At 48.0% G+C, this 15,479-nt stretch overlaps 1 protein-coding gene across 5 annotated transcripts in view; it reads left to right on the forward strand.

Moving 5' to 3' along the window:
• RGS20 (regulator of G protein signaling 20) overlaps positions 1–15,479 on the forward strand; it is a 111,291-nt gene that overhangs the window by 34,312 nt on the left and 61,500 nt on the right. Inside the window, exon 2 of one of the 5 annotated variants that reach the window (XM_058528704.1) lies at positions 3,569–3,868. In XM_058528704.1, coding sequence (XP_058384687.1) covers positions 3,569–3,868 — 300 coding nt within the window. The other 4 variants (XM_058528703.1, XM_058528706.1, XM_058528705.1 and 1 more) reach the window with 4 other exon arrangements.

Consider the following 15,479-nt stretch of genomic DNA (forward strand, 5'->3'; position numbering starts at 1 on the left):
ATGGTCTGTTTATCTGATTTATTGTCGTTTTGCAATCTGCATGATTTATAGTCAGCACAAGCAAAGACTTGCCTTTATAGCTTTCAATGACTGTCAATTAGTCTTAGATCCAAGTAGAAGAACTACTCCAAATAACGGAAAATGAAAATGTATAAAATAGCTAAACCACAGAGAATAGAACTTTTTAAATAAAGTTCAGGAAAAAAATAGTCATCTCATAAAACTAAACCTAATTTCAAATTCCATTCTAACTGTGATTTTAATTCTAAAGGCTCTCAGAAATTTTTGGTAAAAAAGTAGTTTAATTCTGCCATGGGTATTTCCCTTACGAAATGGTGCTATTTAGGGATGAATGAAAATTTTAAATTTGCCTTTTAAAGGGGTGAGATTTTGTTTATATTGATTTGGGGTGGTGATTTTCTGGTGTGAACGGTTCAATAGCCAACATGATTAATTCGGGCAGTGGATACTCAGTCAGAATACAGTATTCCCTCAGTCTTCTGGATCCCTATGCTTTCAGGAATATGGATTCGTTTTGGTGGCTAACGTTATTGAAGCCCTCAGACTGTCACCTAGAATCCCGCCTAAACGGAAGACAGGGCTCTCTGGAGCGATCAGCACTGAGGGCAGCTGAAGGTGTTTCCTCAGATGAGTTTTCTCAGATCGAATTTTGTGGCTGCATTGACAACTCCCTAGCTCTGTCCCTGCAGCCGGGCCAACGGAAGTTGATGGATTGCAGCACCCTATACCTATCATGCTTCACACCCTGGCTAGTTAGAGAAGCCTTTAGTCCCTCGCCAGTCTCGCCAGACTCGCTGTGACTGCAGAGTGGCCAGACTTGAGCGAGAATCAGGGAGCAGGCTGCTGACCCGGAGGGAAAAGACCAATCTAGGGAAGGGTTAAAAGGTGAACGTCTCCAGAGGAGCAAAGGAGCCTGGGCTTTGTGTCTCTGGGAACGAGTTTGGGACTTTCATTCTCCTGAACATTTCCACTATTTCTCTCACAAGCATCTCTGTCTTGAAGCACAGGACCGAAGCAAAATGCCTAATGAAGCGTACCCGGGGAAGGGGCGTGCAAGTGACTTGGGAAGAAGGGCTGGGGCGAGAGAAGAGAGAGGAGTCAGGTTACAGATTCGCACAATCTCACAAAACCGTTCGAAATCATGAGCTGGAGACACAAGTTCTGGGACCCACGCAAGGCCCATGAAGCTTCCTTCGGGCCTCTAAGAATGGGGTATGCGTCGCAGAAGTGTGTCCGCCGCTCACTTTCGGCGTTTTCCGCTTAGTTCAAGCCCTTGCATGAAGACCGGTGAGGAAGCTCGTGGGTGGGCTTAGCTCTGGGTCGCCGCGACCGAGCCGGTGCTATCTTGATTTGCCTAGCATAGGGTCCCTCCGGCCCCGGTGCCCGCATCCGCTGAAGTTCCTGGCCACCCCGCAGCTCTCTCAAGGCAGACACGGCCGCCCCCGAAGGTGCGCACAGGGTTAGCCGTCACCCGCCCAGGTCCAACTGCCCCGAGGCGGCTGAGCTCGTTTGGCACCAGCTGAGTTCCCACCCCAACCCCAACCCGAGGGGCTCGTCCCCTGCCCTCCTCCCTGGCGAGACAAACGCTGGGCGCCAAGGCCAGCTCGGAGCGGTTTCCAAATCGTTCATTTCCCCCGTCGAGCGAGCTGTTGGCGCTTCTCCAGAAGCCTCCTGGGCTCCCAGCTCCAACCGCTAAAATAACTACACCGTGCCAGAAAGCGGGGGTGGGTGGAAGCGAGAAGGATTTGAACGAGGAAAATGAAAATACTAGGAGAACGACCCCATTCTCCAGGAAAAGGTAATGAAGGGAAGCGAAACAGTGTGAACTTACTCGGAAATGCAAACCAAGCTCCACTCTCTCCCCGGGCGCATACCAACGACCGAAAGACAAATCAGCCAACGCGCTCGGCGGCTTCCCAGAAAGGGCCTCATGAATGAGAATGGGTTGCTAGGTTTCCTCCCTCCCTTCCGACAATCGCTTCCCACAAGTCTTCCACCGCCGAAAGAAAACATGCCGGGCCTGGCGACTGCAGAGCTGGGGAACCGCGCCAAGCCATCCAGGCCGCCCGCGGCCGCTCCCGCCTTCAGGACCCTGGAGAGCGGCCGCCAAGCCCTTGGGACCCACGCCCCGCCCCGCGCGCCTCGCCCCCTCCCGCGCCTCGCCACCCTGTCCCTTTTATTCGCTGCTTCCCGCCTCCACCTTCATTTTTCTTGGCAACCACCACTCTTGTTTTTCACAAACAGATTAAATTGTCTTTTTGTTTTGCTTAAGGGGACTGTTTGGATTGGCTAAGTTAAGTTCTAGTTTGTAACTTCACTAAATGTTAGTGGACCAAGAAGCCCTGAGAGCCGCTCAAAAGTGAGAGGCTGAACAAGGCAGGTGACCTTAAAAACCCACTGAGTTCAATCCTTTTACCCTATAAATGAAGCAGACAAACTCAATGAGAGACTTTCCCAAGGTTAGCTGGTCAAGTCAGTTGCAAGGCTGAGTCTAGAACCCTGGGCTTCAACTTCTAAATTAATGCTTCCCTCTACTTTCCAAGAAAAAAAAAAATACTTGTACCTTCACCCTGGCCACTTAGATCTCCTAAGCGACAAGTGGAAGGTGGAAAGGCCTGTGTTCTGGAGAATAAGATGGACACATCGAGTGCCTGCGGAGTGCGCACCTAAGGACCCCAACACACTCCTGGTCTCCCACCCCACCCCACCCCACCCTACCCCACCCAGCACAACCAAAGTCAAATTGGCTGTTGCTTTTTCTACCCAGCTTGAGATGGGTCTCGGATTCCTCAGTCTTCTGCCACTATCTGAGTCTCCCCTAGACACCTATCACAATGGAACCTAGTAACCAAGGCCAACTTCTGTACTCGAGCAGGTAGAGCTCTAGCACTGTGAGAGGTGGGGAAGGACAGAGGAAAGGTAGAACGAGCGGAGGGAGAGGAAGAACAAAAGTCACAAAAGTGAACTAGCAGATTTTCATCCAAATTCTAAAGAACCAAGAGATATGAACACAGACGCTTCTGTACACTGCATCTCACAGTTAACGTGCATAGAAATCCCCTGGGAATGTTAACATTCAGATTCTGATGCAATAGGTCAGGATGGGTTCTGAGCTTCTGCATTTCTAACAAGCTCCTGGCTGTTATGAAGCTCCTGGTCCAAGGACCAGACTTTGAGTAGCACGGAGTTAGAATGGTGGGGAGGGAGAGAAGGGGAGCGGGAGGAGAGCAGGGGGAGAATCTAACCAAAGGCCTTTCCTTTTGCTCTCACTGACCTCTTGCACCCCCAAAGTAAAGCCTCAAAATCCTGTAGTAAATGGAACTAAGTGCACGTGTTCTTCACTCTTAGCTGGACCCAACAGTAACAGTGCTCTGGTTTTGTTTCTCTTCTTGCCCTGCCTCTCGCCCTGCCCGCCGGCCCTGCACAGCTCCCAGACTCGCCCGCCGGCACTGCACAGCTCCCAGACTCGCCCGCCGGCCCTGCACAGCTCCCAGACTCGCCCGCCGGCCCTGCACAGCTCCCAGACTCGCCCGCCGGCCCTGCACAGCTCCCAGACTCGCCCGCTGCCCCGAAGCTGCTCAGCCTCCTTTCCAGCACGCTCCCCGACCTCGCGCGGGTCTTCTCGCACCTTCTCCGGCGACACCCTCCTGAGGCTCCCCAGCGGCGCCTGGACTTCTCCTTCCCGCTTCCAGCCCTGCCGGTGGCTGGGCTCTGGCGGAGGCACGAGGAGCGGCCGGGTCGCCTCTCGCTCCTGCTCGGGGCAGCTCTGGCACTGCCCGGCCGACCCCCAAGGGGACACCTGCCCAGGGAAGAGGACGCCAGCGCTGAGCAGAGCTCGCCCATGCCCGTGAGTACAGTTGTCTCCACCACGCCCCACCCCCGGCCTCACTCGGACGCCGGCGTCCTCTGCTCCTTCCTAAACCCGACTGACTCACTCACGCGGAGCTAGCAGGGGCCCGGCCAGCGAGCGGGGGAGGGTGGCGGCAAGGTCGAGACAGGGATGAGCGCGCTCAAGGAAAAGGCGCCGGGGCTCGCCTGACACCCCCTCCCCGCAGGAGACTCTCGAAGCTACTTTTTCCTGGGTCATTTCCTTCCATGGTCAATGGAAGCGCGAGGGAGCCCTAGCCCTTCTTGAGGCTGCTTCTCAAACTCACGTTCTGAATGTGTCTCTCTCCTCCCTCCTACAAGCCTCCCTCAGACGCGCCTCCGCCCCCTCCTCGTGCTCCCACTCCCCTGCCCTCTCGGCTTCTCCAGGCTCTGGAGGCCGGGAGGAAATGACGTGATGTTATTTTTGTGTCAGGTCGGCTTCCAGCTTCAGTTTAGCCCTCCGAGCCCGGGCTCACAGCCCCGGAGGTCCGACTGCGTCTCGCTGCTGAGGACACACCGGGGGCTATAGGGACACGCGGCGCTCTGTGCACGCAGAGCTGGGCGGCAGGGTTCCTCCGCCACCCTCCAGGTCTTCGCCCTCCTCTGGACTCCGGAGTCCCCTGGGGACGGCTGCCGAGGGTCTCAATGGCATCCGGAGTCGAGAGTTAGCCCCTTCCTCCGCCCAGCCAGGTGGGGCCTCCGGCTCCGGCTGGCCAGGCGAGGGCGAGGAGCCCCCTTTCAGTGCGGGACAACCAGAGAAGGAGGCTGCCCCGGGGTGGGGCGGGGGCAGAGCTCGGAGAAGCACGCTGGGGAAAGGGAGAAGGTAAGGGGCGGCCCTCCAGAGGCGGGGCAGTCCACGGCGTGGCTCTCCAGGGACCAAGCACCCCCCCCTCCCGCGCTCGGCGCACCCCCTTGCGCGCACACACATACACTCGCACCTCCCTTCGCCCCCTTTCATTCACAAGGTCGGAGCACGCATTCCCGCACAGAGGAGTCTCGCTCGGCTCCCGCGCGCCGGAGCAAAAGGAGAGCAGATAGGGGTTTGCAGATGCCCTCAGCGCTCTCCTGGCCTTGCCCTCACACTCTCGGTACTTCCTAATCCCGGGGTGGAGAAGGGGGCTACGGTCCCAGCGCGGATTTGGTCCTGCGTGGGGCCTCGGGCGACCCCCCCAGCCCCCGCCGCAGTGGAGCGCGCCGCCGCCAGAGGGGGCGAGACCTGGGATTGCCCGGCGGGCGAGGAGGGTGAGGGGGCGGGGAGGAGGCAGAGCGGAGGGAGAGAGGGGGAGGGAGAAGGCGGCGAGGGAAAAGACCGAGAGCCAGAAGGAGAGGAAAGCTGCAAAGAGCAATCGCGGTCGTAGTAAGGACTTCACTTGGGATTATAATAAAAATAAGGCACACGCGGGACGCATGCGCACGGCCGACGGAGACGAGCTGGCTGGAGCTTCCCCTCTCGCTCGCCCTGTGGACGGTGGAATCGTGAGTACCCCGCTTCCTCAACGCCCCCTTTTCCTTCTCGGACTCGCCCCGAGGCCTCGGGCCGGGAAGTGGCCGGGACCGAGCAGGGAGCGCACGCTGGGCAGGACCTGGCGCTCGCTTCGTCGCCACGGTGGCGGGAGCGGGTGCGAGTCGGTCGCCTCCTCTGCCAGTCCAGCCCAGTCGGTGAGTCAGTGCATATTTTGGGGCTGTGTGGGCTTCAGGTGTGTCCGTGTCTGAAAGGGGGCTTTGAGCCACCAGGATCAATTTCTACCGGGTCCGCCAGGGTGTCCGCACGATTCAACCTTCGTGGCCTGGGGTCAGTGAGTGGGTGGGAGACGCAGGAGCCTAGCCCTTAAACCCTAAAATGCATGTTGACACCCCAAGTATATTTGGGAAACTCCAGGCGGCTTTCCCCTGGTTTGGGAGAAGGACGAGGAAGGGGCCGGGCGCCGGAGGCGGACACCTTGAGCGCAGGTGGGAAGGAAGAGGAGACACTCCCTGAATCGCAGAACCTCCCTTTAGGAGAAGCCCAGTTCAGGCGGGGGACCGGAGGAGCGGGGCTGGGAAGTGGATACCCGCACGTGGACCCTAGAGGGGCTGACTCAGTGTCGACATTTACGCTCTTGAAAACCGAATGGTGGGCACTGTCCCCCACCGTTTGCCAGCGTCAAGGCGGTTAAGGTGCGGGCGCCGTGGAGATTTTTCTTGGACAAACCCGAGCGATTGACTCTTCTGCACTCTTGGAGCCGCTTCGGGAAGTTGGAACGCGCCTGGGCACCCGGGCTGCGGAGACTGGAGAGGAGGAGTGGGTGGGCGCGGGATCTAAGGAGAGGCGGCGCGCTGGGAGGGGGCTGGGCTTTTAGGGGTCGGTGTGCTCGGCGACTCTCCTCTCTGCAAACGTGGGTGAATGAGCGGGGGAGGCGCCTTGGACCAGCCGGCGCGCGGAGGAGCGGGCGTTTTCGGGCTGTTCCGTGTGCGGGGCGGCCCTCCTGCGTCTGGGCGGAGTGGGCGGGAGGGGGTGGGTATTGGGGAGTCTTTGTGCTCTGTGACCTGCCCACCCTGCCTGTGGGGGCGTGGGCGGGGAAAGGGCCTTGGCAGAGGCGGAGCCCCCTGACAGGAGAGGGTCGCGAGCCTCCAGGACTCGGAAATGTCTGAGGAAAACCCAGGCGAGCGACCCCAGCGGCGGTAAAGAGTGATCGCAGCCGGGCGAGGGGGCGCGGGCTGGGCGCCCGGGGGAGCCCCGCGGCGGAGGCGCAGAGGAGTGAACGTGGATGCGGAGTTTCTGTCCGGGAGGAGGAGAGCGCTAGAGAGGAAGTCTCTCCTCCCTTCGCTCCTTTCTCAGAATCTGGCAGAGGCCGATCGGTCTTTGTGGAGCCCCGGCTCCCGCCAGGCCGTCTGGCTGGAGTTCGCTGGTTGTCCCAACCGCAGCCGGTGCCTGCGGTGCGGGCGGGATTCCTCTCGCCCCCCGGCGAGCAGAAGCAGTCACCTGCCCACCAGGGCTCCGCGTGGCCCCCGGAGTGTGGGGAGCAGGGGGCTCCTTGCATCAATCTCCAGTCATCCTCCTTGAGTCAGTCCCCTTCTTCCGGGGCACAGGTCGCAGGATCCGTTGGCTTCTTTTCACTTCTAATGGTTCCAGATTGTGAAATTGACTAAACAAGGGTCCGACTTCACGAAAGGGTCTGACTTCCTCCGCAAACTCGGCAAGGACATTTCTAATGAAATGACTCTATCTGTAAATTCTTATTTTTTGCTCATAACCTAATTTTCTACTGCGCTTCATCCTGTTTATCTTCTGTTCATTAAGTGGCGTCTTTTGTATTACGTATTAGTAACGCATATGAGAGGCAGTATTGCCTAATGGGTAGGAGTCCTGGGCTCTGTAACTGTTTGTATTAAAATTCCAGCCTAGGTGTGTGACCTTAGGCAAGTTACATGACCTCTTGGTGCTTTAGTTTTATCATCTGTAAAATGGGATAATAAAAGTACCTGCCTGGTAGGGTAGCTGCCAGCATTCAGTTTAATACAGTAGAGCTCTGGCACATATGAAACAAAAGCTGTTATTACTATTATTATTATATTGACGCCAAATGGGCTAAGTAGACTTCAAAATATAAACAGGTGAGGAACAAAATGCATATTTTTGTATGCTATAAAGAGTATACATAATGAAATAGATGTCCATCATCAAAATTAGAAACAGTAAATGTTTTCTATGTCAATATTTAAATTTAAGTACAATGCGTTTCTTCATCATCTGGACTCCTTTTATTTCAAATAGTTATGAAATATTTACATATGAGCTTCAAACAGTATTAAGAAAATTATCTCTAAGCTTCAAAATATTTCTCTTTGTAAAACATATGCTTAAAAATACACATTAGGTCATGGTGTATACGGAAAACCCATGTCTGCGTTAAAATATTGCGCTGAGTCATTTTTTATTTATTTATTTATTTATTTTTTCCTCCAAAGCCCCAGTAGATAGTTGTATGTCATAGCTGCACATCCTTCTAGTTGCTGTATGTGGAACGCAGTCTCAGCATGGCCGGAGAAGGGGTGCGTCGGTGCACGGTGGGATCCGAACCCGGGCCGACAGCAGCGGAGCGCGTGCACTCAACCGCCAAGCCACAGGGCCAGCCCCTGAGTCATTTTTTTTTTTTAAAGAGAATCTGGAAACTTACCTTAGGAGCTAGAAATGCTAACTTCTCTAAGATCATTTTAGGCAAAATACCCTTGATATCAAGAATATAGAGCGATAAAAGTAAGATTACTTATGCCACCTCCTTCACTTTACAGATGAGGAAGCATTCAGAGAGCTTAAGGGTTGCCGCCAGAGATCTCTAGCTAATAGGGGCTGACATAGGATTAGAATTGGGTCTTCTGACTCACTCTCCAGGGCTCTTATACACCACACTGATGGTTTCCTATTTACTACAGATTTATGAACCTTTAACAAGTAGGAAACCAGAAGGTTTTACGTGAGGAAAAATATACACGCATGTGTTATCTCCAACATAAGAGAGACCAGGCGGTAATGTGGTGACTGTTGTCCCACGGCTTCATCATGGTCCCTCACAGCAGAAGATATGACTGCATGACTTGCCTAAGATAAGGTAAGGTCACAGATGAAGCTAGAGGCAGAGCCCACATTAGAATTTAAGGTCCCACTGGTTTATACAATTAGTTGCATATTCTATTAATTCCTTGTAGCGGTTTTAAATTAGGAATCGTTTTGGGCTTTTCTTAAATTCTTAAAATCTCCTTCCTGCTGGCTTTGAAGGTCTTTCCAGTAAGATAGCTTTTTAGGAAAGGCCTTCAAAATTACATAGAAGGAGATTTTATTATTCCAACTTTGGGGGACAAGCAAGAGTGAAAGAGAAGAAAGCTTTTGTATTTTAATGCAATAGCCTGATTAGTGGTTTCATTCCAGGCACTTGACTATCAATTTCTAAAATCCTACTGGTCTTGCATTTCTGCAAGTGGCAGGCTAATGACATTCACCTTCCACAGACAGATGCAGCTGGTGGCTTAAAGGTCCAGCCCTCACATGAGTGGTTTATGAATTACATGTTAGAGCCTTTCAAGTGAGCATCTGGTCTTGCAAAGTTATTTATAGAATGGTGTGTCTTCCAGGGAAGACACTCCTAGGAACTATGCCTGCATCCTTGAGGAAGGAAACCATGGTTCTTTTCTCCGGTGCGTGAACTGGATTTCCTACCCTTGACGTTGCATCTCTGTATATACCCACCACGTGTTCTTAGACAGAAATACAGGGTAGTAAGCAGGGAGTGACTTCTAGCATGCTCCCAAGCAGAACTGAGTTGTGAAATCACTTGTGTTAAGTCAGGTCCCCATATGATTATAATGTGAATCACTGTCCAGTTGAGAATATGGTGGATTGGTTTTCACTGCACCACCAGATGACTCACAGTGTGAGCTTCTATTCAAATACACATAGTGTCAGTCAGGAGCTAACAGGTTCACTCTGAGTCAGAGCTTAGCATTTAGTACAATAAGTGTGAGTCACTGACTACCCGGCACTGTCTTAGATGGTCCCTGAATGTTACCTTGAGCAGCTCAAGAGTTTAGACAAGGCTGCATGGGGTGAGTCAGTTCATAGCACAGTTGAATGGGCTTTTGTAGCAGCCATTCACAATAAAGTTTGATGCTACTGTGTGCTCAAGGTAATATTACATGATTAAGAATTCATCGAATAAGTTACCTTGATTCTAAGCCAGCTCATTAGAATCCAGCTATTTGCATGGTGAATCATTTACGAAATATGAGTAATGAATGCCCTGTTGCCCAGCAGTGATATTTTACTTGAGTTATTTCAATGATTATTGAATCATTTTGGGAGTGCTTGATTTCTAGTTATTGTTTAATTTTACTCCAAATTGTAAAATTCTTTTGAAGAATGTATTAGCATTTGGATTTTAGACGACAACATCTTGTGTAGAGTTACCCAGGAGTTTGACTTCCTCAGGTCCTGGGTTGTGCAGTGTGTACCTCAGCCCAGCAGTGAAATGGAGGAGAACACCTTGTTCTTGGGTTTCTCTCCTTTTGTGCTCCTGTCACCTCTGATGCGAATTGAACAGTGTTTGCTCAAGGCTAGAACACTTTGTGGTGCTGTTCTAAGGTTTGCAACCTCCAGCGCTTCTAATCCTTCTGGGGCTGCATCGCTCAATCAACACATGCTTGCATAGCTCTTCGGTTGCCAAGACAGTGGAAAGAAGATGAAGCCTATGCCTTACCCCACCCTTGTAAATTACTTTTGTGTTTCAGGGTGGGGTGATAAAGAGATTTAAGGGACTGGTAGATTTCTTGTTGGTAATTAGTGTCAAGAAGTTATTATCCTTGGAACCTATATAGAAAGATATAGATACTTCTTTGCATTTTATGGGGACTGTACATAAAGAGTTCCATTCTTTCTGACTTAATGTAATCCTTGGCAAATTCAGGTCGTTAGGACTCTTTAATAAATTAGACTATAAAACTGAAACAAAGTTTCTACATAAGTGTTGCTAAATTTCAGCGAGGAGCTGTAGGTATTTTTGTGACATTGTGACATTTGTGATTGCTTTTAACTTTGTTTATTTGAGTTAAAACCTATAGTAAAGTATACACATCTTAAGTGTGCAGCTTAATAAACTTTTCATAAGTGAACCCCCATGTAACCATCTTCTGAATCAAGACTTCTCAACCTCAGCACTCTTGACATTGGGATTGAACACCTCCTGTCGTGGGGACTGCCCTTTGCATTGCAGGATGTTAGCAACATCCCTGTCCTCTGCCCATGAGATGTGCCTAGATGTGACAACCAAAAATGTCTCCAGACTTTACCAAATGTTTTGGGGGGGGCAAGATCACTCACCATTGCTCTAGATCAAGATATAGGATATTTTCAGCCCAGATCTATAAGACTCCCTCTTGCTTCCTTCCAGTCAGTACTCTCACTTGTATGTTCTCAAACCACGTATTAGTTGGGCCTGTTTGAGCCTGGTATGGAATTATACAGGACGTATTCTTTGCATCTGGTTCTTTAGCTCAGCATTGTGTTTTTGAGATTCACCCGTTGTTGTCGCCTGTGTTGTGCCCTGTCAGTGCTGTGCAGGGTTCCTTTGTGTGACTACATCGTGGTTCATTTGTCCATTCCGCTATTGAAGGACACTTGAGTTGTTTCGGGTGTAAGGCTATTATAAATAATGCTAATATGAACATTCTTATTCATGTCTTTTGATAAATATAAGCCCTTATTTCCATTGGATCCCCAGGAGTGAAATTGCTGGCTAATAGATCCAGTGTATGTTTAGCTTTATTAGATACTGTCAGTTTTTCAAGCACTCCAAATCAGTTTACACCTCTACCAGCAATATATATACAGCTTCACATCCTCGCTAGCACTCGGTATTGTCCACTCATTTAATTTTAGGCCTTCCGGTGGCTCTGTAGTGGTGTGTGGTTGTGGTTTTAATCTGTGTTTCCTTGATTACTGATGATGTTGAGCACCCTTTTTTTGTCCATTTGTATATCTTCTATTGTAAACTGCCTCGTAGGTCTTTGGCCCATTTTTCCATTGTGTTGTGTGTCTTCTTATTGATTTGTAAGAGTTCTTTATATATTCTGGATATAAGCTGCTGTTAAAAATGTGTGTGTGTCTGTGTGTCTCGTAAATCCCAATCTATGCTTGCCTTTACACTCTCCTTCCATTATCTTTTGACTTCTGTAGTTTCTGTTGAAAAGTCATGCTTCTCTGAAAGTAACGTGTCTTTTTCCTCTGGCTGATTTAAAATTTTTCTCTTTGTTTTTGGCTTACTACAGTTTGAATATAATGTGCCTAGAGGTGGTTTTATATTTGTCCTGCTTTCAATTCACTGAGCTTCTTATATCTGTGGATTGATATCTTTCATCAGCCTCAGAAAATTTTCGCTCAGTATCTCTTCAGATATTTACCTGTTTTCCCTCTTTCTCTCCTGCTTCTAGGACTCAAATCTAACATATATTAGAATTTTTCCTTTTATCTCCTCATGTCTTTTATTCTGTGCTCTGTTTTGTCCATTTTTTTTGTTTCTCTCTTCTTCAATTTGAATATTTTCTTTTGACCTGTGTTTTAGGTTACTTAACCTGTCTTCTGCTGTGCCCAGTCTTCTGTCAAACCATCTAGTGAGTTTTTAATTTCAGAAATTGTTTTTTTCTAAATGTAGTATGTCCATTTGATTCTTTTTAATACATTTAAATTCTCTGATGAAATTTCCCATCTTTTCATCAGTTTTGTCCATCTAATTCACGTCTACTAAATCCAATATTGAGATTGTTTGTGAGCCTGTATCTATTGTTTGTTTTTTCTACCACATTTTTCTATCTCTTCTCATATCTAGTAATTTTTATTATATGTAGACATTGTATATAAAGAGACTGTGTAGGTTCAGATAGTACCTTCCACCTGCAAGCACTCTCCCTGGAGGGATTTCCTCTGTGAGGATGAGGGGCTGATGCCTTCAGTCCTGACAGGTATTGAAGTGGGTTGGGGCCGGCTGCAATTTTAATAAGACTTAGATAACCTCTGGTTATATCCCATTCCTCAAATATTTTCTCCTGGGCTTTGGATTTAGAACCTAGTGGATTTCTATCTCCTCAGTTTTGAAAGATGAGAGACTCGGTCTCACCTTCACAGGTTGTGAGCTTTGCTTTCTGCCTCTGCCCTCCCCAGATGGCTTCCACATCTGGTAAATGTCTTGAGGAGGCCAGCCATGTGTTTGAGGAAGGCCTTATTACTGAAGGGGGACTTGTTCTCCCACTTGAGACTATAGAGTCCCTTTGTATCCTCAGCCCATGCCCAGAGTCAGCAAATGCCCTCAGGTAAACAAACACCGGGTAACAGATTGCTCACTTTTGAAGAGCTCTCCCTCTGATAAATTTTAGTTAACTTAATCTTTTTACTTCCACAGCTCTCTGATGTCTTTAGAAATGTGATTTTAGTTATCCAACTTTTTAGTTGTTGCATGAGAACGGTGGTCTGCTCTGACCTATTATCATTTTTCTTGAAGTAAGTTTCTTTTTCTTCTATCTTTGGATCACATTTTTATCTTTCTATTATATCATTTGTTTCCAATGAAGCTCAGAAACTGAACATTAAAAATTTTGCTGTTTACAAGTATAAAATGTAATATGGGTTTTGTGAGGTTAAAAACATTAGAAGGAAAAGAAGCTTGTTATAATCCCTGCAACTCTTTATGCTTCAAATTAAAGTTGTGTGATGTAAAATGCATGAGCATTGAAAGGAAAGAGAACTGGGTTTGAATTTTGACTTCGCTTGCTAGTTTTGTGAGCCTCTAATTCTGAATATGTGTAACAGGGATAGTTACACTTACTTTACAGTAAGAAATGTATAGCAGAGGGTTCAAGAGAGTATTCAGTAAGTGGTCCCTGTTATCATTATTCCTCTAATATTTATCCATCATTATTTTAGGCCCCTGAACATGGTTCTGAAAAAAGCTTTTTAATATAAAAGGCCTATACCTATAACTTAATATCCATGAAAATATTACCAAATAAGTTTATGAATTCATATTTTGTCAAAACGTTTGTCTTTTATAGACCTAAAAATAAATAAGTAAAATTTAGTGGCAGAAAGAGTTACACCCAAAGTAGCCTGCTCTCAGTAAAATCCATATCTGAGAGCTTGGTGTCATATCCAGTAGGGTTTATTACAAGATGTTGGCAACAAGAAAACGATATTAAGAAAAGGCTAACAGCATTTTCTGGAAAAGACAGCTGGTTGACCTTTGCAGAGGAGAGTCTGTGTGAGGGCTGTGAGTAATTTTAACATTATCTCCATGAGTGATTTCAATGTAATTAATTTTCATATTAAATTTCCTGTTAGCAAGCTGCTCTTTTGACTTCTGCATTTGTTTCTTTAAAAAAAGACCACACTAATATATGGAAACAATTAGCTTCTGCTCCAACTATAAGATGAAAATAGTAGTCTTGGAGGCAGTTTGGTGCTTCTGAAATACGTAGGCCTCTCCTGACTTCGGCCAGAAGGACGGCGCTTCAGCCGGTGTCCTTGAGTGTCTCCATCGTCAGCTCCTTAGCTCCGCTGGTTGAATCTCCATATTCCGAGACTGCACTCCTTACGATTTGTGGGCAGATTCAAATCAAGGCACAAGGATTATGGGATCTAGTTCTGTGAAAACCTGGAATTTATCAAATTCTCACTAAATCGAAGTTTTTGCTAAAGGAAATAAGTCACTTCTGGCCCTTTAAATGACTTGTAGACTGGGCTGTTCTTTTGGCAAAATGAAGTACTTATTAATAAAAACACAGAACATCAGGAGCTGGCTTGGTGACGTAGTGGTTAGTTTCACACGCTCCACTTCAGTGGCCCAGGGTTCACAGGTTCAGATCCTGGGCGGGGACCTACGCACCACTCATCAAGCCAAGCTGTGGCAGGCGTCCCACATACAAAGTAGAGGAAGATGGGCACGGATGTTAGCCTAGGGCCAATCTTCCTCAGCAAAAAGAGGAGGAATGGCAACAGATGTTAGCTCAGGGATAATCTTCCTCACAAAAAAAATAATAAAAAAATCAATAAAACTATTTAAAAACCACAGAACATCGTAAGCAGACCATGTCAAATAAATTTTGGTTAAAAGCGGGTGAATGAAAGGGTACAAAGAGGTATGAAAACAGTAAAATTATGCAGAATCTAATAGAGTAAAAAACTCACCTTAGGCATGTTAAACAAATGACAAACTAAACAAAAGGCTTTATTTCTTATCCTTATCTTCTAATGATGTTTTCAAAATCATGAAGGTATTAAACTATAAATACTAATTTAGGTAGAGCATATGTTTGTTAAAATATGTCAAATGTAGTCTGAGAATCATGAGACTACATATAAATTATGTTAATTGAAACTGGTCCTCTGTGAGCCTTTTTACCTATTCCTTAGGGTGGGCGTCTTATTCCTGGATCTCTATATCTAACTGCCTTATGTTGTCTCAGAAGAAGATTATCAAATAGTTACAGTTCCCTGCAGATAGTCTAAAATGCATAACCAGTGAACATTTAAATTCTTTGAAAGTTCCTCAATTTTAGATCTGTTTGTTCAACATATCTAGCTATTTAACATTTCATGACAAGGGGGGATGGGAACCCAAAATTCAGTAGATATTTTAGCACAAATTGTGGAAAACCAAAACCTTGAGGAACAGAGATCCTCTCATATACACCCCAGAAACAGCAGACAAAACATTCCGTCAGCTCAGCCCCCAGAGAGCTGTCTTGGAACACTAAGTCTGTGTGGAGCCAAGAGAATGCACTGGAGTTTCTATTAGCACATTCTAGTCAGCAGCAGACCTGCTGGAGAAAGGACTCCAGAGGTATTCGCTGATGGGTGTCCAAAAATAGCCCAAATCTGTCTAATTGTGGTCCGTGCACAGCTGTGGTGTGGAGAGCAGGGCACCGTGGGGTGGTGGGATGGCCCCAGCCTGGAGCCGAATGATCTAGATTCATGTCAGTTTGGGGGCTGACTTCAAGATGCTGGGACATCACACAACCTCTCTGAGGCTGAGTTTCCCTGCTGATAAAATGGGATCTTGAAATCTGCTCCA

The sequence above is a fragment of the Diceros bicornis genome, chromosome 33, assembly GCF_020826845.1.
Source record: "Diceros bicornis minor isolate mBicDic1 chromosome 33, mDicBic1.mat.cur, whole genome shotgun sequence".
Taxonomy (NCBI): Eukaryota; Metazoa; Chordata; class Mammalia; order Perissodactyla; family Rhinocerotidae; genus Diceros; species Diceros bicornis.